The 27632-nt window shown below is 41.6% G+C and overlaps 2 protein-coding genes across 5 annotated transcripts in view; one reads left to right on the top strand and one right to left on the bottom strand.

Moving 5' to 3' along the window:
• Positions 1-3742, top strand: part of Podxl (podocalyxin-like) — a 44445-nt gene extending 40703 nt beyond the window's left edge. The window contains exon 8 of the mRNA NM_013723.3: positions 16-3742. Within this exon, the coding sequence (NP_038751.2) occupies positions 16-213 (198 nt within the window). The 3' untranslated portion in view covers positions 214-3742. The remainder of the gene's footprint in view (positions 1-15) is intronic.
• A 2683-nt stretch (positions 3743-6425) lies between these two features.
• The window catches only part of Mkln1 (muskelin 1, intracellular mediator containing kelch motifs), a 117982-nt gene continuing 96775 nt past the window's right edge, over positions 6426-27632 (bottom strand). For 3 of the 4 annotated variants that reach the window (XM_017321605.2, XM_030255437.1, XM_030255436.1), the window contains 3 exons: positions 26464-26566; positions 23294-23348; positions 6426-15610 (listed from right to left, as the gene is read on the bottom strand). In XM_017321605.2, coding sequence (XP_017177094.1) covers positions 15489-15610; positions 23294-23348; positions 26464-26566 — 280 coding nt within the window. In that variant the 3' untranslated portion in view covers positions 6426-15488. The remainder of the gene's footprint in view (positions 15611-23293; positions 23349-26463; positions 26567-27632) is intronic. The other variant, NM_013791.2, reaches the window with a different exon arrangement.

Here is a 27632-nt window from a genome sequence, read left to right as displayed (position 1 = left end):
TTGTCCCCATTTTAGCAACGGCTCACAGAGGAGCTGCAGACAGTGGAGAATGGTTACCATGACAACCCAACCTTGGAAGTGATGGAGACTCCTTCTGAGATGCAGGAGAAGAAGGTGGTCAACCTTAATGGGGAGCTGGGGGACAGTTGGATCGTCCCTCTGGACAACTTGACCAAGGATGACCTAGATGAGGAGGAAGACACACACCTCTGATCTGTCTGCTGGCCACCCCAACTGCACTGCAGAGCTCCAGACCACCCAAAGTGCCATTTGGACAGGGAGGGGGAAATCTTCCCACCTGAAGACAGAAAGACTGGGGAGGGAGAATGGACTCCGAAGGTTGTCTCCCTCCTCACAATCCCTACAGGGCCTTAATTTTCCTTTTCAAGTTCAACAAAGTCACATTCTGTCTAGTTCCCTCATGTAAAATAACCTACTTGTGCCTGAGCCCAGAGCAGGAAGGCAGGAGGAAGATGGAGAACGCCATGCGAGTCTCTGGAGCTCCTCCAGGAACGGCACCCTCTCATCTCATAACTGAGGCCTTAAGAGGTCAGGTGACTTGCACGGGGCCACACAGCCCTTTGGTGACAAAGGTTGTTTCCCTCAGTCTGGTGCTTAATTGCATCCAGACACACTACTGTGTTCATCTGTGCCCATTCCCCAAGGCACAAGACACTTGCAGGTGGGCAGGCTGGAAAAGAAAACCAAGCCTCTATGGTCTCAAGGACAGGTCCCCAATTTCCATCTCCTATAACATGGCCTCGGCTAGCTTGTTGTATCCCACCTCTCATGAGTTAGTCTTTAGTCCCATTATTTCCCAGGGCATGGCTTTGAACTTCTTGTTCTACATTCTGATTTCCTTGCCTTTCTTAGTGGGATTGGGACTAAACTCACAGGCCTCACTATCTAATGGAGTCTGCCTAAGGGGTGGGTGGGCAGGCAAAGGCATCTCATGCTCTGATGGCTTCCCCAATAGCTTCCTCATGGCAGCTGATTCTGTACTGAGACTGGCCTATCATTTAAGACACTCCCTAGAAGACACTTCTCAAAAATCTCCTCTGGCCGTCTGCTTCTGCTCCTTTTTTGTTGTTCACTGCTCAGCTGAGTGGGTGACTCCTCAAAACCTAGTGTCACATAGCAGTTGTCTAGGAACAGATATGTCCTGGGGTCCCAACTGGTCCCTGATTGGCAAATGTGTCTCAGTAGACAATCGATCTAACCTACCAGGCATTATTATTATTCCACAGGAAGCTCAGGGACTTTTCAAGTTGCTGAGAGCTTGGGTTGGTGTGCTGTGGTGTGTTGTGTGTGTGTGCGCCAGCTCCTTACTGCCAAAGGCCAAAGCTCAGATCGTGGAGACTGTGAGCTAATTCCATCGGTTTGCACCCTCCTTTGCCACATGGAGAAAGGCCCAGATTGTGCAGTTTTAAGATACCTTGGCCTACTCTCCCAGCACGGAGCCAGGCTTTTGTGTCTGGTGTGCTTTGTGGCATTCCAGCTGTCCCATTTCTGATGGCCTCTCAGGGAACATAAAACCATGCCTAGTACCTAGCACAGGATTTGTCCAGGCTCAGCGGTGTCAGGCAGCCATGTCCAAGGTTGCGAGGGCCCAGCATAGTGATGATGGGTTTCCTGAGAAAGGGGAAGGGGCCCTGTGTGGAGCTTTGAATTAGGCCCATGGTTTGTATTCTTGTGGTATAAGTTCCCAGGACTGTCTGGTTTGGAGCAGCTTATTTGAAAGGGGAGCTAGGGGGGCAGACAGGTGTCCTCTGCCTGAGTCCATCTTTACCACTGTCTCTCTGAGATACAGACTAGAGAGAAAGAAAAGGCTGACAGAAGTCAGGGAAGGCTCCTAGTGAGTTTCACAGGAGCTTGAAAAAAAGGCTAAGAAGAACTCAACAAGCCCCTTGGCATGCTTCTCTAAGGTTTGCAGGGGAGTGTGGGGAACAGTGCCAACTGGGGGGGGGGGGGGAATTAGGTCTGTTTGATCCCTGCATTAGGTTCTGCCACCCAGTGGGTTCATTCTGTCATGGTCCGAGAGGCAGACAGGATTTCTTCTTCTCAATGGGGCAAGGCCATTTGACAGACCGCAAATGCTTTTTCTGCAAACTGGTCACAGATTTCAACCCTACAGTCTGTCAGCTATGATTGTAATATTAGACAACAGATAGTGTGTCTGGGCTGGAGGAACAGCCATGGCTCTGACCAGACTGGCCCAGTGTTCCTTCTTGTGCACTCAAATTGTGTAGCCTTTTATTACCTGGCCTTCACTTGCTCTTACGGCTGGGACATCTGTTCAGCAAGACATGCTGCTAGCATCTATAAAAGTCATCTTCCTGTGGTTATGACCGGGTTTTTAGAGCTGTTAACTCAGAATCTCAGGCCCAGTCAGAGAAAAGGGAGAGGAAGGGAACTTTAGAGCCAGCTGTACCAAAGAGAAACCAGAGCTCTTCATTTCAGTGGCAAATGGTTCTCCCCTAGCTGCAAACCCCAAGGGCCCGATGGCTGTGCCTGAGCACACCCAGCAGCTCTTGTGCTCCCACGTGCATGTCAAGAGAGGCAGGTGAGCATGGGGCACTGAGCAGTCTGCCCGGCAGAAAAGGACCCAGACTCATCTAGGACACTCACTTCTATCTTCCCTGATAGAGTGAGCCAGCCCACTCTATCAGTGTTTGAGTTCTATTGGTCTTTGCCTATTTTTTGGACAATACACTGGTGAAACTTTGGAGAGTAAGTTGAAGTTGACAAGATCTATGCATATTTTTGACAATGTAAATACAAGAGCCACATGTTTATTTACCTTGTACTACTTTCAGAGAGTAAACTTGGGGTAAAGATTTGATAGCTATGAGAGATAGCTAAGCCTCCCTCCCCACTTCTGAACAAGAATGTAAATGTCTATTTAGTAGAGATGACTTTTTTAAAAATGAAGAAAGTAACAAGACAGGCTGGTAACAAACGTATTTGCCTTGGAGATAGTGGATTTACACCTCCCCTGCCAAGTCGCAGTCCTACTGCAGTTCAGGCTGGAGTTGAGAATGGTCTGTGATGGTCACGGGGAAAGGTTTGGAGATACAGTCTAGTCTCCCTACAGGAAATCACATCTGAAGACACAAAGAGTCTCCCCAGGGACAGGGACAAGAGGAAAACACGCATCCCACACTGCCCACCCTGTGCTGCGTGTTTCTCAAGAACAGGGAATTAAGGACTGCAACTTCTAGGTACAAGGTTATAGGAGACCGCCAGCCTTCCTCACGATGACCCTGGAGGGGCTGGGAGAACACAAGGGACAATAGCAGCCATATTTGGGGCTCTGGAATCATGTGGTCCGAGGTGTAAATAAGCATTCTAGGGGCTTGGGTTTTTGTTTTTGTTTTCCTGTCAGGAATTAATTTTGAAAACTCCTTGAGGAATGTCCAGCAGAATGAGGCTCAAAGGGACTGCATAGATGAAGGCAGAGGGGGAGAAGCCCTGTGTAGAACAGCCTGTGTCACCGTCAGGTGTCTGATGCTTCCCTCGGTCTGCCGCAAACCCACCACTGGCCAGGATCACTGTTTTGTGGGGGCCTTTCTGTTTGTGAATGTCAACCAGCTTGCCCAGGAGATTGGGGGAGTGTATGTTGTAGTGGACAGGGGTCTAAAGTACACTGGAATTTATTGAGAGATTATAGTTAACTATTGCATTTTCTTATAAAGTCTATTTTGGAAAATTGTACACTGTCAATAAAAATGCTTTTGTGTAAGCTGGTTCAGGCCCTAGTGTTTTGCTTTGGCTTAAAATTCTCCACCTGAGCAGGGACATTAGCTCCTTCTCCTGTATAATTGGGCAGCATCCCCTGCTCTCATCAGCACCTGCAGCATTCCGCCAGTAGAGGGGGAAAGAGGAGATGCTGGAAGGAGTGGAGGACCGCAGGGCCAGCGCCTGAGAGGACCATGTTCCTTGCTGTGCAATGTTTACAAATTTGTCACCATCTAACACCCTTCTTACTTCTGCCTGGAGTGTAAAGATATGTGACCATCACCAATGAAAGATACCATGCCAGTTGGGTGTGAAAACACCACCAAGAGATAAAACCAAGCGCTAGAATCCAGCTCGGGTCTGCACAGAGAGGTGGTGCTTCCCCTCTCACCCAGTGAAGGATGGAGCTGATGGGCGTGAATGTGACACATCTCTCGGCCACATTACCAACAGCTACATTTTCTCAGGGCAAGAGAACCCTACGTACCAGCTTGAAGTAGGGAAAGGGAAAGGTCTGCCCTGCAGAGCTGGCCCATCTCTGCCTCCACCTCAGCAGTCATATGACATCTTCACCTCATTTATAGGAAACTCACCGTACTACGTGATAGACTGCAGACTTCCTCTCTTTGGCTCAGGCCCTGACTCCATCTTTTCTCTCTTCAGTGCCAGATTCTTTTCTCCATACCACCATCATGCCTGAATTCTAAAAACAAACTTCATTTCTGGATTACATCCACAGTTACCAGGATGTTTTGTTTTGTTTTGTTTTTTGGTTTTTTTTTTCCCCTTAATCTTTTGTGCACTAGTAGGCAAGTGACACCCAGAGGGGTAGGCCAGAGTTAGGGCCAGGGTATTTTGAGGTTAACCTCATGAGTATGCCAAAGACACAGAAAAGATCTAAATGCCAGGAACTCCCAAAGGACCATGGCCCTGCTCAGGCACTGTTCTAACAGTGACTCACAGTTTATCACAGCCCACAAGTTAGCTCTAAGGCTCCATTCTCTTCCGGAGTAGTCGCTGACCTGGCTCCTTGCCCTAACAATCTAGAGGTCCTCTTAGTTGATTTTTTTCAACCTATAAGCTCCCTCCCAAACCACCTCTCTTCTGAACCCAAAAGGAAAAAAGAAAGATAGGACAGGCAAACACTCAGGGGCATTTCTCAAACACTTCCTTTTAATGAAACCGACAGGAGTCTCTCAGACGATCTACTGCTAATATTTACTTGTACAGTTGAGACTGGTCAACATGTCCCAGTTTGTACAGTCTGTACACCGCTAAGCCTCCTCCTCTCTTGGATTCTGCCAATCATCAAGGCTTTCCAGCATAGTGGACAGATCCTGGCTCTTGTCTTCGCTGTTACTGACTGCCCTGCTTTTCCTGGCTGAGGGCACAGGACAGTTTCTGTGGCTATCCAAGGCACTGTGGAAAGGGCATCATGCTCAGCTGCCTCCCATCTCTTCTCTTCTGAAACAAAAACCGTGAAGGAGGGGACGCCTAATGAAGCGAGAGGAAAGAGCAGACAGCACACGCTGCAGCAGAGCCACCCTTTTCCAACTGAACCTTCCGAAGTTTGCTGTTTGTGGACATGACCAGTACTCCACTCCCCCACCCCACCCTCTGCCATGGCCTCTGGCTGTCAGTCCAGAGAGTACCCACAAAGCTGCCACTTGTGATCTGTAGGCCTGACCTCACTGGACAGGAGCAGCTGCCATCTTAAATGTGACAGGAGATGTGACAAATGTGTCAGCATGATCCCCATCTTGATCCCTTTAATTCTCAGGGGCATTAACCAAGGAAAGGGCAATTTCTTACCTTATCAGTGTACCTCATGTTTTCCTGTTTTGAGAACACAAAGAAATATTACTTCTGAGCCCTACTAAAGTATACCCTAGCAATGAAAGCACTGCAGGGAGAGGTTGATTTTAAGCCCTAAGCTGAGTACATACACCGCAGGCACATGAAGCCTGGCACATTTGAACTTTATCAGATGACAGGTGGAGAGACCTTGTTTTACAGCCCACCCCAACTTCTTAACCCTAACATCCCGCTTGGTAGAGTTCTGGACGTACTTTTTAGGTCTGGCCCTTAGCGCTTCTTTCTCCTCCACAGCCGAGACAGAAGCCTGGCCTGCTCTGACCCTGGAGGGCAGCAGCGCCTTCCTTTACTACTTTTCCTACGGCTCATTTTGTTTCAACCAAGTTGTCCTTGTCCTTTTAAACCAGTGTGACCAAAACCCAGGAAACAAGTTCAAATACACAAAAAGATTTTTTTGTTGATTGCAGACAGATTAATCCTCCCCCCCCCCCCCACCATGAAACGATTTACCAGGGTTTCTCAAAACTGGAAACTTCCCCAGAAAGTCTGCAGTACTCTGAGCAGTCTCAGGGGGAGCACCAAGGCCTGTGCGGCCCATCACCATCACCTCTGAAAGCTTGACTCACACACGGTAGGGTATATCATGTAGCTCAGGCTAGCCTCAACATCTCCATGTAGTTAGGCATGACCTTGAGTTACCCTACTCCCCTTCTATACACTGGGATTAGAGCCATGTGCACCCCACCCTGCAGTTTGTGAGTGGGGAACAAACCTAAAACCTCCTGCATGTTAGGCAAACATTCTACTGACCCCCCCCCCGCCCCCATAATGTAATTTAAAAAAAATTTCAAAGTAATTTTGGCAAACACGTGTCCATATGTAACTTTTTATTAAGAAAAGGAACAAAATACACTCTCCTTATGTACATACATACAACATAATTCTATAACTGCAGTTGTTTAGCAGTGATCACTCATTTACTTATTCACAGAGTTAGTGATAACACATACCAAACCTGGGGTCAGAAAATTACTTTTACCAGAAAGAAATCCTAGAAAGTCCACAAGGATTAGACAACAGCTAAACCAGAGGATGACGCTAGCCTGGGGATGGGGAAGATCGCAGAGCTCGACAGAGCTGGAAGAGATGAGCTCAGACCCAAGGGCGCTGTTTAAATGCTTCAGTCACACATGCTGGCCTTCCATGATACTGTTTCTGATGCTCCAGTCTGGGGTGGGGTGGGGTATGCATGGCCACAGAAGGGGGGTGGAAGGCAGAACTCAACAAGGTGATTTTTTCCACTACACATCAAGAGGAAGACTCTACTTGGCAAACTGAGGTGTCAAACTTGTAAAACTAGTTCCTTGCTGGTGTCTATACATTGTTTTTTTAAGCATTTAAGGTGATATTCCAGGGAAACGGACTCCTTGTATTCTTTTATATCGTACTTCTTTTGCTTTGCTTTCGGCCTTCTGAGTGTGGGGTTAATTATGGCCACATAAAAAGTTCGTCACCCAATGAAGTCTGTGCACCGTGTGACTGCGTTCCATTATGCCTGTGATGCTGCCTAAAGGCCACCCAAATTCAGTCTTAGGGATAGCATGTCCAACAACCTCAACAAGTAACACTCCATAGCTGCAGTGAGTTCTCCTTCTCCAAAGTTCATCATTAGAGATAAAGGGACTACTTTCAAATTATTTATGGCAAGAAAATGCTTGAGCAACGAACGTTAGCAGGGAGGAGCCTGCAACCTGGTCCTCCCTGCAGACCAGTAGCCAAAGACAGAAAGGCTATTAATATTTGCTCAAAAGCCTTTGTTGGCTTTGGCCATTTTGATAAGGAAAAATAAGAAAAACAATGTCTTTTAGAAAAGGAGGGGTGAGGGGGCTAGCCAGGCCTGGTGGCACAAACCTTTAATGCCAGTGCGTGGGAGGTAGAGGCAGGAACTCTCTGAGTTCCAGGCCGGCTGGGGCTACACAATTCAAGACAGTCAGAGCTACAAAGTGAGACCCTGTCTCAAAAAGGGGGGTGGGAAGGGAGTTTGTCAGTTTTTTTTAAAAAAAGAGCCTTTCTTCCTTCTACTTAGTTATTTCCAAGTTTTCTGTAATAGGCATAGTTTTATAATGACAAAGTGCTATTAAAATTCACAAGGACTACTTAACACCCTAGCATGTAAATAAACTGATCCAAGGGTGTGTCCAGGCCAGATGAGTACAGACTGAGGTAGGCCTGGAAGATGAGGCTGTACTCTGTAGTCAAGCTGTTAACTTTCTGAAGTTAATTCCCACCCAAGCTTTGGATCGAAGCTCTTTATCAGAAGACATCTTCATTTCTGGTTACTAAGTACTTCGAACTCACAAAAGCGGACATTAAAAAAAAAATCTAACATTTGTTCTTGTGTGGATTACAAGTATGTCTTTTTCAGAGATGGAACACTGCATGGTCTCAAAACTAAAGATAAGAAAAAAGTCCTCCTCAGCCTCCCTGTACTCCTCCTGTGAGGCTGAGGGCCCTGCTGTGCGTGACTTCAGAGTGGTGGTCAAGAGGAATGTTTTTGCTTCTAAAAGAGAAAGTGCATATACAGACCCCTGAACAAAAGCTGCTCAAAGAAAACCCATCATTTTGCAACCTCTAAATAAGCAGAAGGCTAGACATGAAGGGTAACTAATACTATACAATCTCATTGGTTTAAAAAGACATTGCACACATATCAAAAGGCAGACCACCTTAATCAGAGTGTAGCAGCAGTCTGTCCAGGGTAAGGGGCTGGTTAGGAAAGAGCAGCACTGTTCATGAGTGACCTCTGAAGCGCATCAAACACATGGTCTTTTTCTCTCACCAAACAACAACAACAAAAAGACATGTTTGGGGCTTCAGCCTCCTGAGTGTCCTCTGCTTTCCCGAGTCTTCCTCACTGTGTGCTTGCTGCATGTGTGTCTCCTCATCCCAATTTAAAAACAAACAAACAAAAATTCTTCCCCCATAGAAACTCACACATCACCTACTTTGGAGTTTGACATTTACCAGTAAGTGGGCTGGGCTGAAACTTACTTTTCCATGTGTTCTCACAAGCATGACTGACATGTAGATGCAAAAATAAGCCAAGACTCTGCAAAGGTGCACGTGCTCTGTGACTTCAGAAATGGACGCATTAGAAAGGATACAAGAAGCTGCACACATCTGTTTTCAGCGGCCACTGCTCCAATGCAGCAATTGCACAGCAAATATAACTTAAAGGTCACTTGCAGATGCAGGCCCTCATGGTCTGGATGGTTTCTAGTCTTTGGCTGCAACTGAATCTGAAAAGCTTTGCAGCTGTAAAGGGAACTGGCAAAAACTCCAGGTTCTTTCTCCAATCTCATTCATCACTATAGGAATGGGTAGAACACCTAAAAGCATAACATTACTCTATGCCTGCAACACTAATGAGAAGGAGCCCAAAGGACCGTATAGGAGTACATTTTTAGGCAAAAAACTGTACAGTTTTGAAGTACACGATAACCACTTTCATCTTAGTCTAGGGTTTAGTAAATGAACACCCACCTAGTAGCATGACTAGTCCTAGTTGGACTTTCTTGAGACTTGCTAACAAGGGAGAGAAATGAAGTTTCCAATAGGCTCTCTGAAGCAACCCTTACACTGGCATGCTTCGTAGGGAACACACTGTATTTCCTTTTGGCCAACTAACTTGGCATCCACTAAGCAGTAAATGAAAATGAAGACTGATGATGTAATGGGGCTGACTCCCTGTGTGGCAGCCAGTTCAAGTATCAAAACTCTCTGCTGGGCTTGAGGCTCACACGCACGACAGTTCAGGGCTATGCTGCAGTAAGAGCTCAGAGACGATGAGTAAGCAAGCTCTCTGGGAGCCTCCAAGCTGTACGGTGAGATCTTTCATTTATAGCTTTTCCCTGTGGGCTTATCAGGGAACTGGCCATACATACGAAACTACTTACCAAGTTTTAAAATTTAAAGATAAAACTGGGCTTTGTATTAAGGCCTGTATTTTCAAGAAGAATGGTAACTACCTAAAAAAAAAATGCTACTTTCCCAAGGCCGTTCAGAAAAGCACAAGCTTTGATCTCCTTTGATAACTTTTTTCCTAGTATTGAACCTGTAGACTTATTCTAGGTTAACAATGGAGAGCTTTTTGCCGTGCTTAGCTTTGGGAACATGCACTAGCTCACGCTCATTCTTCGTTGTAGTCAGAATTCTTGGGTCAGTGCACACGCACGCATAGCAACTACTGAGTCTCTCTGAGTAGCAGAGGAAAGAAAGACACGCGATTTCACAAGCCTCTGAACTGGTTCCCGTCCTTACTAAACACCCATCACTACGGCCTTTCCTGTTGTTGATTCCATAGCTGTCAGATGAAATCCACACGGAGTTCTGGTTCCAAACCTGGCAGTGTTTGGGAACTGCACATTTGCAGATATGATTTACAAAGATTCCTTTTTTTTTCTTTAAGATTTATTATTAAATCTAAGTACACTGTAGATGTCTTCAGACACCCCAGAAGAGGGCATCAGATCTTATTATAGATGGTTGGGAGCCACCATATGGTTGCTGGGATTTGAACTCAGGACCTTTTGAAGAGCAGTCAGTGCTCTTAACCGCTGAGCCATCTCTCCAGCCCGATTTACAAAGCTCTTGAATGCAGAAGAGAAATTAGAATTATCCTGTGCTTTCTGTGTTGTGAACTGGATTCCACTTCAAGATCTGTGACTTTTGAAAAAGACAGTCAGTAGCAGGAATTTTTTCCAGAAGGCATTCTCCCTGAGTACTAGAAAGTCTAACTGGCTGTACTAAGGTTAAAAGGTAGACATGATACTGTCTAACAATTTTATCACTAGCTTTATGACTGAAAATGCAATTTTTTTCACTTGGTGTTGATTTTAAGTTCATATTTAAAATTGTTTAAAATTCATTTACTTATTCACTTATTTTGTATGTGTGTGCATGTGTAGACGTCGGAGGACATCTATGGGAAACAGTTCTCCACTCCATCATGTATGTGTCCTAACAGCTCTGGTTGTCCGCTTTGCCAACAAGCCTCTTTACGTGCTTGAGCCAGCTCATCTACCCAAATTCATATTCTTGAAGGCAAGAGATATTTATATCACTATGTGATTTTTAACTATGAAATAAGAAATATCAATGAGTGGCAATAAAAGCCATTTCTAATATTTAAACTGCATCATAAACTAAGCCTCCACTCCCCCAACCTAACCCAGACAGGGTCTCCCTGTGCAGCCCTGGTTGGCCTTGAACTTACACATATATCCTCTTGCTTCTGCCTCCCAAGTTCTGGGATTAAAAGCATGTACAACATTAAACGTCAACTATTAGCACAAATTTCAACTTCAACTGAAAATTGGTGCTTTTTTTCTTTTTTTTTTTTTTTTTTTTTTTTTTGGTTTTTTGAGACAGGGTTTCTCTGTGTAGCCCTGGCTGTCCTGGAACTCACTCTGTAGACCAGATGGCCTCGAACTCAGAAATCCGCCTGCCTCTGCCTTCTGAGTGCTGGGATTAAAGGCATGCACCACCACACCCGGCTGAAAATTGGTGCTTGGCTAAAACACAATACAAAGATAGGGTGACGGCAAATTTAAGTGTGGTGGAGCACTGGTCTCCATGAGCTGGCTCTCTTCAGAACCTGGATACAGCTAACAGTTCTATGACAACAGTTTCTAGAACCAGGAAAAGAAGCTAAATCAGACGTCTCCATTAAAGCTGCCATAGTAATGATCACTATCCCCAAAAGAAAATGGCACACACATTGTATAGCAATATCTAAATGTTATTACTTCTTTACTAATATACACTTTTTAATCTCATTATTCTCTTATCATAAACAGAAGCATATATGATTTACAATGATTTGACTTTTTTTTTTTTAAGCAATACAATAGTTCTAAACAGTGCCATAGAAAAATCTAGGAAGTAACGAATAAAGTTAAATTAGCCAAGGAAAATAAATAGAAACACAATTCACAGTAATAGGTGAATAGAATGAATTTAAGGTTAAAAAATCATCTAAAAATAAAATCTGAGATAGCATTTAATAAGAAAACAAGAAGCGCATTTGATGAAGAAAAGAATCCACTGCAATAACCCCCGCCCTGAAAACAAGTAAACGATTCCTGTCACTGCGCGGTACTAGTCAGCTCCACAGAACTTCAAAACAAGTGGGAGCTCTGACCTCCAGCTGATACATCTATATAGAGAATACACACCTGACGGACACTAGAGGCTTTGGATAACCATGTCATTTCAACAGTAAGACAAACTATAGAGACAACCCCCACAGTCAAAAACCACATATAAAAATTAGAATTTGCTTAATACAGAAAACAAAAACTGCATTAAAGAGCCCAACATCTTAATCTGTAAATACTGTCATATACAGACCTCTTTGACACATCTCCAGCAACTATAGAATTTTTTTTTCTTGTAGAGCCTGTAAATCCTAAACCACAGACTAGCTAAAACTTGGTGAAAATTGGTAAGAATTTCTGCAGATGGTGAGACTGTAGATTAACAGGAATTTTAAGAAAGCAAGTTTTAGGAAGGGCATCTTTAAAGAGCTTTGTGACTTTGTCTAAAGTGCACACTATCATGACTTCCACCCACGAAGTCACTTCATAGCAGAATTCCCAGCTGTCACATGACAGTCAGTGAAGGGTTTCACACTTGTTTCACAGGAAATAAATGATTCACAATTTTCCAATACAACAAAACAATAGTGAGGTAATGTCTTTATATAATTACCATAAGACTTAATATAACGCGGAGAATAGCAATCAGGACCACTTTTTAAGTGCTTGTTGACTTATTAAGCAACCATCTCAGACTCTCACTAGATGGTTAGGGTCTCCAGCCAGCTTCTATCTACAGACCGACTTTAAGCCTGTTTTGTTACATGAAACTGTTACTGTGTATTTCTATATAACACTTCTTAAGGCAGATGTGGGGAGCCAGTAGAATGGCAAGCTGCCAACATTTATACACAGAATACATATTTCACTCAACATTCATTTGTTTATAAACAAACAAAGCACTGGATGCTAAATCTGACACACTTTACTACAACAAACACTGACCCAACTTTCCAATGTTTTCTGTCAGTTTTTACTCCTTGAACACAGAAAGGTCAGTTTTAGTAGAGATGGAAACCATATCAAAAAAGGTGACTTTGATAAAGGTTAATGTTGTTTGTCACCTTTAACACAGGAGTGGAAATCCAATTCTAAATTACTTTGTGTGTAAAAACATGACATAACTCTGAATCAAACAAACTGGCCAAGTAAGGTCTCATGTTATTTCATAAGTAAAATGTAAATGCATTTGTGAAGTGACTTGCAATCTAAATTCTTACAGAACACAAGGGTGAAAGTAGCATCAGTTATCAATAGCTTATTTCTGATGGAAAGCCATATATTCTGCTAAAAAAGGGAGATGGAGGTGAGGCAGAAGCTGGGGATTCTGTCAAGGAACAGTTCTCCACTAACGAATGTATCTACAGCTAAGTATATTAATTTGGGGCTAAGCTAGAATATGAAAGGAATTTTTAGGAAAGCACACATATTTGGTTCATTAAATACTACCTTTTATTGTTTAAATTATAATATTCTGCTGTTACTCCTTATAAACATCTATACAAGTTCTCAATCAGAGCTGTCATGGGGATGTGGCGAGCAGCATGCCAATCTTGGTTCTGGATGTGTAATCCCTACACTTCCTAAAGGTACCCCTGGAGTGCCCCACTAATGCCCAAGGCACAGGCTCTGACCTGCCTGAGTCAGTTATGTCATCCACCTCCTTAGTACCTAAAGCATCTTAGTACTTAGGCAGCTCTGAGTGGTTTCCTAGGATTCAATCATTTAAACTTGGCAGTAAAAAATGAAAAATTCTAAACTACAGTGAGGGGGGATGGAATTAAAGCAGGCACTATAAAAACAGAGAAAAGAAGGGGCGGGGGTGGGGGGGGGGAAAGAATCACTAAGGTTAAGAACTGAATTTCACCCAAATAATAGAGTCAGAGGAATTGAAAGAAAAAACCTTGGCGGCTGGGGGAAGCATGTACAGGCAGGCTGCAGGCAGCAGAATCCCATTTGGCTGTATTGCCAAGGTGCCAGAGCTCTCAGGACTCAGACACAGCTCTCTATATTTTGGCAATTTCCAGTTCAAAAACAAAAATTTTTTTGGTCACCTACTGATTTGCAGCTGTCTTCTTGAAATGAGACTCAGCAGGCTACGCTGTTAGCTACACAGTTTTTGTTCTTGTTCTTGGCTGTTACTTAGGAGAATCACGTTAGGAAGCTGCGAAGTCTTTGAATAGAATGGATTTACTCAAATGTACAGGTAAGTGATTATTCTGTCTCTTATACAATTTGGTACCTCCTAATTTATACTGCATACTTCTGACAGGGTAGGTATTGGCATACATGTTTATTAAGTCACTACTGATTACCTTGGGATGCTTATGAAGCTAAAAAGTCTACAACTGCAAAAATATATTCCCATTCATCCTCAAAAGCAAACCCAGAAAAGTCAGTAAGGACAGAGGGAAGGATGGATCAAGGTCTCCTTCCTACACATGACACTTTTGGAAGTCCAGGTCAATTTCATAGTCACACACTCCTAACAGCTGGCACACGGATAGGGCAGATCCTGTTTTCAACACAGTGGTACCAGCTGCCTATGGCACACTTGAACAAACGTGAATGCTAACTAGCCAGATGTGGGTTTCATATGCTACATTCCCCAGCATCTGATGTGAAGGTATGCTCCTATTCCTGTATGTACAAAACCAGAACAATGAAAAGGGCAAACTCTTATACTTTTCTGTTTAATGAAAAACTCTTGGTGTTACATATTTTTCTTTTTATCCATTTAAAAAAAAGTCTGGCCCACATGCTTATTACTAAAATGCCTGTAAATTGTATGCCAAAAGACAACCACAAACTATTACTCTTCAAAATAGTAGGGTCACATATCAGAAAAATATGAAAGCACAGCTCTGGAACCTATTGTCCAGATAAAACTATGACAAAAAGTTCACTCAGAGGAGAGTGAGAGCGTAGGTTCTGCATAGCTCTACCAGCAGTCATTTCCTTTAAAATCCCAACAGAGATATCAGTAAAAATAGGGGGAAGGACAGCACCTCTCCTGCTGGTCACCTGGAACACTCTTATTTCTGGGTAGGAGGCTGGGTTTCAGGTTTCTGTGATTCTATGCCAATGGCTACTGTAATGTCCACTACAGAATTTCAATACAGAAATATCAATTCTTGATCAGGTGTCTGGGCCAATCTTGAGTTTTGCTTTTGGTAGTATGGCAAAAAGTATAAATTCAAGCCCTCTAACTGCTCTATGTTTAATACACGAAAAGTCAACAGCCACACATCACCTAAACATACACCACCTGTGTGTGTCCCACAGAGCCACACAGAGCCAGTTAAGGATGAGGGAGGGAGTCAGAGTCGGCACCACAACAGCGGTGATGTGGGGAAAGTGAAGGGGGAAGAGAAGAAAAGGGAAACAAAGGCTAAACACCCAGCAGCAAAACCCCAAATTCCTACAGCACCAAGTCTACCAGTAGTGCTGTTCTCCTAACTAAAAATAAACTTTGAAAACTTGGAAGCCAGAAAAAAGGCTAATTTTCATTAATACTTACTAATTCTTAAAGGCTAAAGAAAAATATACATAATTAAATGGGAAGTATATCAATTTCACTTTATTAGCCTAATGCAGAAATAAGAGGAAAAGGGGATTGAGGTCAGGTATGAAGGAAGAGGGTTAAAACTTGTGATAATAAGGATCCTTCAAAACTCTGGTGCCGTCCTCAGTACCTGCAGCGTCACCTCTGCCCACAGAACAGCTGGTTCCTTCTCCATGTCTGAGCCCAGTAATTCTTCAATCCCACTCCCCAGTCTACAGTGTGATCAGGTCTACCAGGTTGCCTTTAGGAGGAGTCATGCTGTCAGGAAAGAAATTTACTAAGGTGTCAAAGAGCTGAGTTCTTTGAGCATAGGTATGATCCACATCTGAAAAGCCTGTTGAAGAAAATAAAACAAATTTATGTATTATTTCAAAAATTCAATACAGAACAAAAAAGTTAGTGTGTACTGACTTAGATATTAGTCATGTACAATGGGAAAATCAAAATAAGCTTTAAAACTACAACACTTAGTTAGAGCAGTGGCTCTCATCCTTCCTAATGCTGTGACCCTTTGATGCAGTTCCTCATGGTGTAGTGACCCCCAACCATAACATTATTTTCATCGCTACTTCCTAACTGTAATTTTGCTACAGTTAGGAATAATAATGTAAATATCTGTGTTTTCTGATGGTCTTAGGTGACCCCTGTGAAAGGGTCACTTGGCCCCACAAAGGGTCAGGCCCCACAGGTTGAGAATCACTGACCTAGCCAGTGTGGACTAGGCACTATTAGCCTCCTTGGTGCTCAGCATCCATTTCCTCACTGGTGCACATTTGTGAAGCCAGTTTACTTCACAGACTATCATGCAGAGTAAATGCAATTACATGAAAATACCTAGCAGAAAGACCGTTACTTAATTAAAACCGATTTCTAATCTCTCCTTTGCTAGACTATTCCTCTACTACTTCATTGAAGAAACTTCATTCCTCTATCTCTTTAGTGCTTCTGATCCATTAATGTTTTTGGTAGGGTAATAAAAATAAAACAAAATCACAATTAAGAGATCTTTAGAAAAACAGGCTAAAATCAGAAAGATCTTTAGAGGCAGACGTATTATCAGAGAACTGAGTAAAAGTATAGACAACCAAGAGAAAGAAATGTGTACACAGGGTACCTTAGCAAATGCCATTATTATGTTACTATGTAACAGGTTCCATACTAAGCATATTTAATGAGAATAATTAAGTACTTTATGCAAACAAATACCAGAGTACAGAGGCATTTTTCCAAGACAGTGTTTGTTAATACATAGGACTCTTCCCTTTCTTTACACACAGCAAACATTTACTTTTGAGTTCACAGCAACCAATATCCCATTTTGGTCAGTTTGACCTAAGCTGTTTCAGATTTCTAACACACAAATTAAATACTTAATTTTTTAATGTGCATTGGTGTTTTGCCTGCATGTTTGTGTGTGTGAAGATGTAAGATTCCCTGGAACTGGAGTTACAAACAGTTGTGAGCTGCCATGTGGGAGCTAGAGACTGAACCTGGGTCTTCTGGAAGAGCAGCCAGAGTTCTTACCTGCTGAGCCATCTCTCCAGCCTTCAAATTAAATACGTAAGCGATAAATGATTTTCCCATTATACTGAATGGCTAGCTGGGACATGTTAGCCCGTTGTGCCATCAAGAAAAGAACCACCATGGCTGTGATGGTTCAGTGAAAATGCAAATTGGATTAATTCCACTCAACATTTTTAGATCCAATTTGTTTTAATCTTATAAAGAATAAAAATAGAACATAAGACTATCAAGGATACCAGTTTCCCGGAAGGAAATAAACAATGCCCCAAGAATGGTTCATTCCTTTTTTTTTTTTTTAATTATTATTGTTGTTTTAAGTTTGAGGGGGAAGCGTTTCTTCCTTTGAGTGTAGCTTACCAAAGCCTACTGTCATATCACAGAAATGAACAGAAGTAAATACTGCAAGATACTAATGAAGCTTATTGTGACGGAAAGATTATAATCCTGTTTCTTTATTATGCTTTTTTCTGAATTTTCCAAATTGCTTTACTTTCAAAACATTTCAAGCACACAGAGGTTTTAAAAGTCTAATGTGCACTCATTCAGACCCTTCACTTTGATAAGTCTGTTGTTAGTGTCTGGCCTGACACTGTGCCTACTGTGGATGTATTCATGCCTAACTCCTAACCTTTTTGTGGAAGCACCTGTGGATTCTATAGTTTCACTCCTGAATTCTTGAACTCATTTCAGCTAAGCATAGAATCTCCATTCATATGACCAACCATCCCCTTCCTCTTCCACCCCGTCCCAGTCCTACACATATTCTTTGGTGGGGTTGGGGAATGAATAAAGGACAGTGCCGTGTGCTAAGTCTTTCACCCTAACTATATATTAAACTCAGAAAACTTAACATTGACCTTTTAATAATCTTTTTATTATTCATTTGTCTCTAACCAAAGTTCTAATCCAAGGACACATTCTACATTTGGCTTTGAAGTCTCCTGATCTGAATCAGATTTGCAGCTTCTCTGTTTTCTAATGGCATGGATATTTCTGAAGCACATAGAAAAGTCATATAGTGTGTGTTAAATTTGGGTTAATTTTGTCTCGACTGTTGTATGATCAGATGCTGGCTATGGAGTCTTGGTGGAATACCAGAGTGACTCTGCACCCTTCTCCGGGCATTATCTCAGAAAGCACATAGTTTTCAGTCTGGACCAGTATCAACAATATTAACCGTGATCATACAGTTAACTCAGCCAATGGCAAATTTCTCTGATCAACTTTTAGTTCAACCTCTGAAGTTAAAACTACTAACGGGGAGATTACTCAGCACTGTGTGAATGCTGTGTTCCTCAGACTCCAGGACCTATGCGTTAGTGCTCAGTGATGGCTCTTACTGAAAAAGCACTTTTTTAAGCCACTGGGACATTCTGTGATTCTTCCTAACTGGCACTCTGTTTAACTTACTTGTTTGGTCAGTGTGTACCCCTCAGCTCTTCTCTTGCTCATTTTGATATTCACATCATCTCCTACTTGACCAGTAAGAAATAGACCCACCAATTTTTGATCATTTCTTCACTTTTCTATACAGTAAGATTTCAAACTTACTCTTTTTAAAAAGAATTTTTATTTAACTACTTTTTTTCATTTTATGTTTATTGGTGTTTTGCCAGCATGTATGCCTGTGTAAGAATGTCAGATCTTGGAGTTACAGACAGTTGTAAGCTGCTATATGGGTGCTGGGATTTGAACCTGGTTCCTCTGGAAGAGCAGTCAGTGCTCTTAACTGCTGAGCCGCCTCTCCAACCCTCAATCTTAGTCTTAACAGTGCTCTGGAGTCAGTCATTTTCCAAGGAGCTATGATTCTTTGTAGTAGCAAATTATTTGAGAAATCCAAAATCAGTCACACTAACTGCCTGTGTACTACTGCTAGGCTTTTACATATAAACTACATTCTTAGAATCATTTAAGAAATGGAGGTGTTTAGTAAGGTCTCTCAGATCGTGGGTGAGGGGACTCTAAAATCTGTCTACTTACTCATATTGCATTTACTGAGTGTGTAGGGCAATGTGTTATGCTCGTTTAGTCCTCAAAAGTATCTTTACTTTCATCACTATTTACCAATAAAAAAATCGAAACTTAACAACACTACCATCAGATGAACTGTTCAACTATGAAGGCCCCTCAGTATCCATGCCTTTATAAGGACAAGAACAGGCTCATGCTGTAGCGTATGTTCTTACGGTTTATACTACATAACAGAACCGGCACATTCAAAACCATATGCTTAAATATGTAGATGGACAGAAAATCTTCATTATTATTTACAGTCAGCTTATCACTGACATTTATTTGTAAGTGCACAGCCACGCTTGTGCACTTGTGTGACTGTTTATAGACATGCCTAGAGCAGCAGGATAGGCACATTTTTCAGATTCTGTGATGTCTGATGGTGACCTCACCACTTCATGTGCTCGAGCTGCAGTCGGTGCTGTGTAGGTTTCTAAGCGTAGGAAGGTGGGCTATGCCTTTCCTAGAGAGCAAGTTAGACAAGCTTCATCTTAGTCAGGCGTTGGTCTTCCTGACCACGAGTTCAATGGTAGTGAATACATAAGGTACACTAGACAAGGAGGCATTAAATAGAAATACTGAGAGATAAATGTATGCAATAGTCTGTTGCAGAGACTTGCAGAAGCCTAATTCTCGGAATTTTTCACAAGAGCAGCAACTTGCCTTCACTAATTTATTGTCCCTGTGGGTTATAAAACATAATTACTTTGAATAATCAGAATCAAATATATCAACATGTCTCTTCACAAAGTAGTGTTGAGTAAAGACATAGAGCAGGACTTACACTTAATCTATAGTCAGTATTTTCCTTTTCAATATATGTAAAAGGTGCAGGTATAGAGGAATTTTAATCCAGCAACATGGCTGCTCTGCCAAGGGATCACATCCAAAGATATGATCCGGGCAGAATGCAAACATGCCCCAGACATGCCCTTGGATTACAGTATAATCTGGCTGAAATACAGACATGCCCTTAGTACACACCTCTAATCTTCAACAATGAAAGTAAGGTTAGTTTGTATAAGGAAGCAGCCATGTTTGAAAGTGATATCTAGTTGAGGGGCAAAGTGACGAATCAGAAAAAGATTTGACAGAATGAATCAGAGATAGGATACGCCGTAGTGCAGTGTGTGGTGTCCAGGGTGGTGTGTGTGTGTGTGTGTGTATGTGTGTGTGTGGCCATTTTACTGGAATAGTTTTTGAGAATCAGGTGACAGAGAACAAGCTAGGCGCAGGTGAAGGCAGAGTGAGCAGGGGAGTGAGAAGGAGCCAGAAGATTAGAACAGAGTTATTAGCGTGAGGCCAGGCAGAGCAGTTCAGTCAGAAGCCGAGAGAAGCAGACTGAATTAAGTCAGTTTGGAAGATTAGATTGTACGAAGGCTAGAGGCCTACGCTTAGAGAGAGAACAAAGAAGGAAACACTCTGGGTTCAGCCCAAGCCATGTACTTGCACAGCTTGGTTTGACAGTTCTCATCTCACTTCATCTGAGGAAATGAAAGTGACATTTACAGGCAAGAACCCAGACACTCCCTGATACAAAGCCTGAGCCAGCATGAACACAGAGGAAGGCAGTACTGGCGCCAGGCTCTTGCTCCTCAGCACCATCGCTCTTATTTGTACCACCCTGTACCAGCCATGAGAAGACAGTGACTGCTTGAGAGAGGAGAGGCTCTACTAGGAACAAGCTATTTATACTTCAAGGAAAACAAACTGTTCTTGACAGAATATGTTCTCTGGCAGGGAACAGGGCAGAAAAACAGGAGAAAGGAACTAAGCTACATGGTAAAAATATTTGCTGACACAATCCTAACCTATTTAATCACTGTCAAGAAATTCTTGCCTTAATGGCTAAACACTAGCCAAAGACAGTTTAGTGCTGCCCATCAATAAATAAGAGTAATGACCCGGGCTGTGCAATCTGTACATATCAGGGCATAAACTCTTTCAAACCAATGGCAGACTCACAATTACCCGGGTACCACTAAGTCTGCTTCAAAGGATAAAATTACGAGAGGCATGAACTTTCTAGCAACGTTTATGCCTGGTTTCTCCTAGTTTTTCATCATGATGGGGCTGCAATGTTTTGTAGCCTAAAGACACATCCACTGCAATGATGTTTTATGGTGCTTGCTAATTTAGCCTGTGGAGTCCTACATACTCTGGAGTTAGGGACTGCCAGTTTTCCATTTTCTTCTTTCAATTTCCTATCTTACCATAATGGTCTCACGCTCTTCTGGAGTTAGAAGTGAAGCCAGCATTACCGTAATTGTTAGAGATGTCTCAATTACTTGCTACAGAAAACGGTGGGCAAAATCCCAAGAACACTGCTACTCTTTCCCATCCCAGGGAACAGCACCAGAATCCCATAGTGATGCTCTGTTTTATTCTGAAAATCACTTATTTTTAGCCAAAAACCAAAGGACCAGCAATTTAAAAACTAAACTAATGCCATCCAGGAGTCATTTGATTCCAAATAAGAGAGCAATATGTATATTATGTACACTACTGTACAACTCTTGGGCAAATACTAACAGCACTGGCATCAACAGGGTTAGTATGTACTCATATATAACTATACATCACAATGGCAACTTCAGAGCTACAATTTCTTATGTTTCAAAGAAAGAATCTTTAGTTCTAGGACAGTGTGGAACTAAAAAAGTGAAATGTGGTAAAGACTGGAGCTGCCTATCCTGAGTTGTTCTAATAAAAAATACCCTTGAAAACTCACCAGCGTAAAGCTCCGATTTCTGAAACTTCTACAGAATCACGAGACTTAATTGTATGAGAGCCTAGTTTAGCTGCTTTGTGTGTTTGTGTGTGCTTTGTGTGTTTAATTTTTAAATTAGCATACAAAATAACAGGTTTCCTCTGGGTGTTCTCATACATTCCTAGCTTATTTTATCTGCTGCCTGATCAGTCCTCGGGGCATCTTCTTGCCCTGTTCTCTGACTGTGCCCTTGAGCCCCCAGACTCTCCATTCAATTCTTATATCCCATGTGTTCTCTTACTCCCCCTCCCTTCTTGAGGCCTCCTTTTTCTCCTCTCACTGCTCCTTTCTAGTTTTCTGGCATCTCCTCTATCAATCTACACATGAAATTTACAAGTTAGGATCTGTGTATGACAAATGTAGTGCTTGTCTCTCCAAGTCTCAGTACCTCACTTAGTACACCATTTTCTGGTTCTACCTATTTTACTGCAAATTTCATTTTTCTTCATGGATGATTAAGAGTGCATGTGTGCATGCAACACACTTTCATTATCTATTCATCTGTTGACAGACTAAGGTGGTTGCATTTCTTTGTGAACAGAACAGCAATGAATAAAGATGTGTAAGTATTTCTGGGGTGGGATAGAGTCCTTTGGATCCACATCCAGGAATGATGTAGCTGGATCATATCATACTTGTATTTTTAGCTTTTGAGAAACCACTACATTGGTTTCAGTAACTGCTGCACCAGTTTACATCCCCACCAATACTGAAAAGAGATCCTCTTTCCCTATATCCTTTGCCAGATTTTGGTGTCATGTTTCCTTGACAACAGCCATTGTGAAGACTGCAGTGAAATGGAGCCTAAAGTATCTCATTTGCACTTACTTCCCTAGTAGCTAACTATATTGAAAACTTAATTAAAACACTTACTGGCCATTTGCACTTCTTTTGAAAACTGTCTGTTCAGTTCATTAGCCCAGTTATTGGTTGGCATAATTAATTAATTAATTAACTAACTTATTAGGTTTCTGTGTGTGTGTGTACTGAAACTTTGCAGCTTTTTATATATTCTAGCTGCCTGAAGTATAGCTGGTAGAGATTTTCAAAGATTCTATAAGCTGTTTATTATGATGATAATCATTATCTGTGCAAAGGCTACTTGACTTCATGTAGTTAATTTTCAAACTCCTGTGATCATTTCTTATACTATTGGGATTTGACAACCTTAGTTAATCATTCATTCATACCCTTCAATCCCAGCGCCAAACTGTTTTCCACGTAACTCACTAGCACTAAGTAAGAGTACTTCTTAATGGAGACCACTGCCTGACAAGTGTGAGGGGGAAAGTTTAAAGAGAACTTAAGGAATTAATTTATCAACAAATAACAATCTTCATTAAAAAGAAAAAAGATAGTTTTTTGACTTTCAAAACATTTCACTCCCCACTCCATTTGTCAATTCCTGGCATAATAAACTTCCCAAAGAACAAGAAGACATGAGCCCACCCGAGCAAGCGTCGACTTCAGCAGTGCTGCAGAGATTACTTTGTTTTGACCACACTCCTGTTGCCATTTGCCTGTACCAAGTGGCACATGAACTGCAAACTGCAAGCAGGAGCTGGCGAACGGTGCCTGAGGGTGGGTACCCTTTAGCCGCTGGCAAACGCTGTGTGCACTCGTGTGGATATGTTTCACCTCATGGTCCATATAAGAGACCAAAATCCAACCAAATGTTAGTACGAAAAGATAAACTGCTGGCATGCTTACCTAGAGCTGTGAAATCTGAGCCAGATTTGAACAGAGCTGAGGCTAGGAGTTGAAACTGTTAAAAACAAAAACAAAAACAAAAAACCAAACAAACAAAAAAAATACGGCAAATTAGCCAGCTAGCACACTTAAGAGAAACAACTTCTGAGACTTTTCATTCATTATTAGCCTCTGTTTTTATGCATGCATTGTACAGATCTAACCACCAAATATTGGAAAACAAAAACTAAGAACAAACAAAAGCCCTCACCACATTTAGATTAAAAAACCTGCTGTTTTTCTCTTATTTTCTATTTAAACAGTTTTCTTTCACTCACTGCGTTGCCCAGATTAGCCTTGAACTCATATTCCTCCTAGCTCCATCTGCTTGGATGCCTTTATATTTTCATATAATGTTTACACACTAATATTTGTAAGGGCCAATTGTCTTTTAGAATCCAAAATGTGACAAATATTTCAGACTTATCTTTCTTTTTAAAATTATTTTTTACTATTTATGCATATGAATGTTCTGGTTGTATGTCTATCTGGTGTCACGGTGGCGAGATGAGCATGCTGGATGCCCTGGATTACATTACAGATGGTCATGAGCCACCATGTGGGTGCTTCAAACTGAACCCAGGTCCTCCCGAAGAGCAGCACACACTCTTCTAAGTGCAGCTAGCAGCCTTCCCAGTTCCAGTCTATGTATTTTTGCTTGTAATATCTTTGTTTAGCTCTCACACTTCCCCCAAAGATTTAGGAATTATCTTCATCTAATTTCTGAGAATTTATGTAGAATTATAATTTTGTTTTTTTTTTTTTTTTTTTGGTCTTTCGAGACAGGGTATCTCTGTGTAGCCCTGGCTGTCCTGGAACTCACTTTGTAGACTGGGCTGGCCTCCAACTCAGAAATCCGCCTGCCTCTGCCTCCCGAGTGCTGGGATTAAAGGCGTGCGCCACCACGCCTGGCTATAATTTTGTTTCTTAAATGGTTAATAAAATTACTTATAGAGACATTGAGGCTGAAGTATTGTGCCAGAACAGTTTTCATTACAAACAAAACTATGTAACAATTGTAGAATTCTTTAAGATCTCATTTCTTCTAATGTGAGTTTTGGTAAATTACATGTTTTGAGGCGGTCTGCCCAGTTCCTCAGTGTGCTGACAACACTGTTCATTGCAACTCTTTGCTACTTTTTTCATAATTCTGAGGTTCTAGTGACTTCACTTTTTCATGTTATGTTCACAGTTTATGTTTTCTTCATGACTCTTAATAAGAGGTTATCCATTTTAGTTTGTCAAAGAACCACCACTATATTTATACTTTATTTTTTATAGTATGTTTTTCTATTTCACTAATGTTCTATTTTATCTTGAGTTTTTCTTTTTCTTTTCTAACTCCTTTAAAATGAAAAGTAAACTTCACGGATTCTTATGGCGAAGTTCCAGAGAAATCTGTTCTTTTAACAAACTGACAAAGTAAATTGATAATTTTAAACAATACCAAATTGTATTACAGACCTCATTCTTAGGTTTCTCAAATGTTTAACTGCCACCTAAACACCTCAAGATGGTTGTCCCATGGGTATTTCAAACTGGTCATATGCAAATCAGGCTCCCATCTCAGTCAGGAGCCCTACTACCTCAGCTGGACAAAGTCTCTCCAGGGCTGAAATCTGAGGTATGGGCTCCACCCTGCTCACTTACTCTTCTTTCAACGTTATCCTTCCATACCACCACCAAATTACAATGAAGTTTGTAATTAGCTTACTTAATATGTTCTGGACTAGGATCTTGTTCTATTTACAAATATATTTCCTACACCGAGAATGCCTGGCATTGTGTAAGGAATCAACACAAGCTATTAAATGAATGAGAGTACTATTTTGGAAACATAACAGAAGAATTGTATAATTAGTACAGAATGTTGTATAGTAGTTGGAAACTTGCTTTTCCCCACTCCTTTATTATAATGTCCTTTTGAAAATGGTAGGCTTGATTTTGGCAATTTTTTTCTCAAGCCTTTTCTAGAAAAAAAATACATAATTTTTACTAGCATGTTAATTACATAATAGGTTTCATCATATTTCCATGCATGTATGTAATGTATATAGGTCCTCTCTTACTAGCTGACCCTGTTTCTTTCTCATGTTTTTTGTTTGTTTGGTTTTGGTTTTGGTGATTGTTTTTGAACTACTCCATTTTATTAGTTTAAAAAAACAAAAAGCAGGATTCTGAGATTTACAAAAGCATGAAATCAATACAATTTGTATAAAGTTTTTTGCAAGTTCATCAGCAATTCATATCCAATATTCTGGAGACTGAAGGAAACAAAAGCCATGCTTTGATTTACAATGGCAGACAACAGTTACTGCCCTGGTCCTAGGTATCATACAGTGATGCTTATGATAACAGCACATCTAATGAACACATAAAATACCTTTGGTCAATGAGAAGTTAAAAATGAGAAAATGTGTAAAACATAAAACATACACACAGGGAAAAAAATAACTCAGATTTTTGGAATATAAAGTAGTTTAAAAGTTAAACCTGATTCTCCATACAAACAAGGGAAGTTGAAAGATCTTGAAAGATCTTGAACATCAACAGAAAAGTGTGTATTTCACGATTATATATAACCCTTGGTGATTTATAAAAACTAGACTTTAAAAATTCCTCCATAAATACAGAACTAACGTAATTTTAATTTTTTAAAAAAGATTTATTTATTCATTATTGTAAGTACACTGTAGCTGTCTTCAGACACACCAGAAGAGGGCGTCAGATCTCATTACGGATGGTTGTGAGCCACCATGTGGTTGCTGGGATTTGAACTCTGGACCTTCGGAAGAGCAGTTGGGTACTCTTACCCACTGAGCCATCTCACCAGCCCGTAATTTGAAATTTTATACCTAAAAATTAATTTTGAATGAATCAAATGTGCCTGTTCAATTTCTTTCTTTCCCCTCAGATAGATGGTGTAATGAGATACCTTGTCATTTCGGCTAGCCTTTAATTAGTGATCGATCCTCCTGCACCAACCTTCCCAATGCTGGAGTGCAGCAGTTTAGCACTACAGCTGTTCACTTTTATTTTATCCAACTGAGCATCCTTAAGGGCAGTGCATCATAGTTCTTCATTTCCTTTAAGCACTTACACAAGAAAAACATTTATCCATCTTTCTTTACCTCTTTTGTCTCTTCTGGGTCCGAATGATCCACAGTTATATAAAGATCATTTTGTAAATACTTCAGAGCACTAAGGGGATCCATTTGGGCCTTTTCTTCAAACCTAGAAAACACAAAACAAGGGAAGCAATTACTTTCAGTTATAAGAAATGGCCTTAAGGTTTGAAGAAAGGTATACTGCTTAGAGATGATCTCTTCTGGATATCTAAAAAACTGTTTTTGAGCATCCAGAGTAAGAGCGTACAGATGTCAGCTCTGCAGAGAGGCAGCAGAAATGCCCTGTGGCATAGACACAACTGTGCTGTCAGGATGTCTGTGGCAGGCAGAGCTCCTTACCGTTCCCTATGAAATGTGTGAAGGCTGGCAAGATGCCTCAGTAGGCAGAGTCTTCACCACCTCAGTTACTGAGGGGAGTTCACTCCTCAGAACTGATTTCCCTAAGTTGTCCTCTGATCTCCACACATATACCACAGTGTGCACACACATGTAAGTGTGCATACACTCACATAATAACTTTAAAAGACCCCAATGTGTCACATCAAAACCAAGTTGTTATAAACTAAACTTGCTTCCTTAGACTCACAGACTAGCTATGTATCTAGGCTCTGAGGCCCTAGAGAAAACAAATTCAGAACAGCCAGCTGAACAGTAGGGGACAATGAGGCAAACAATAAAGTCGCTGGAGCTGCTCCAGCATCACACGAGAAGGAGGGCCTTTATACCTGCTAAAATAGCTACTTTAACTGAGGTATCCTATGCATACCCCAGTCCCCTGCAATGTGAAATAAACCCACATTTCACTTTCCATTCTACTAAGGTCAGTAGAGAACTCGGTTTCCTGAAAGTACAATCTTCCCTCTTGCTTGTGGGCTCTGTTGTTGTTTCTACTCGAGGTTCTCATAATCAGTAAAGAGCGTTTCCAAAATTGGTTTCTGTAGTCTAGTACTGCATTTAGTCAATAATTATTCTCAACTGCTAAACATGATGTTAATACTGAAAGAAGGGGAGGGGGAAGGGGAGGAGGAGGGGGAGGGAAGGGAAGAAGGGAAGAAAGAGAAAAGAGGGGAGGGAGGACGGGAAGAAGACACAGTAAGTATGCATTCAAGGTCCTTTCCTAACAGTAGACACTACTGGAACAAATGACAAAAGCAACCATCAGAGAGGACTGA

Source organism: Mus musculus, chromosome 6 (assembly GCF_000001635.26).
Source record: "Mus musculus strain C57BL/6J chromosome 6, GRCm38.p6 C57BL/6J".
In the NCBI taxonomy this organism is placed as follows: domain Eukaryota; kingdom Metazoa; phylum Chordata; class Mammalia; order Rodentia; family Muridae; genus Mus; species Mus musculus.
This window is presented reverse-complemented; position numbering and strand designations above follow the sequence as displayed.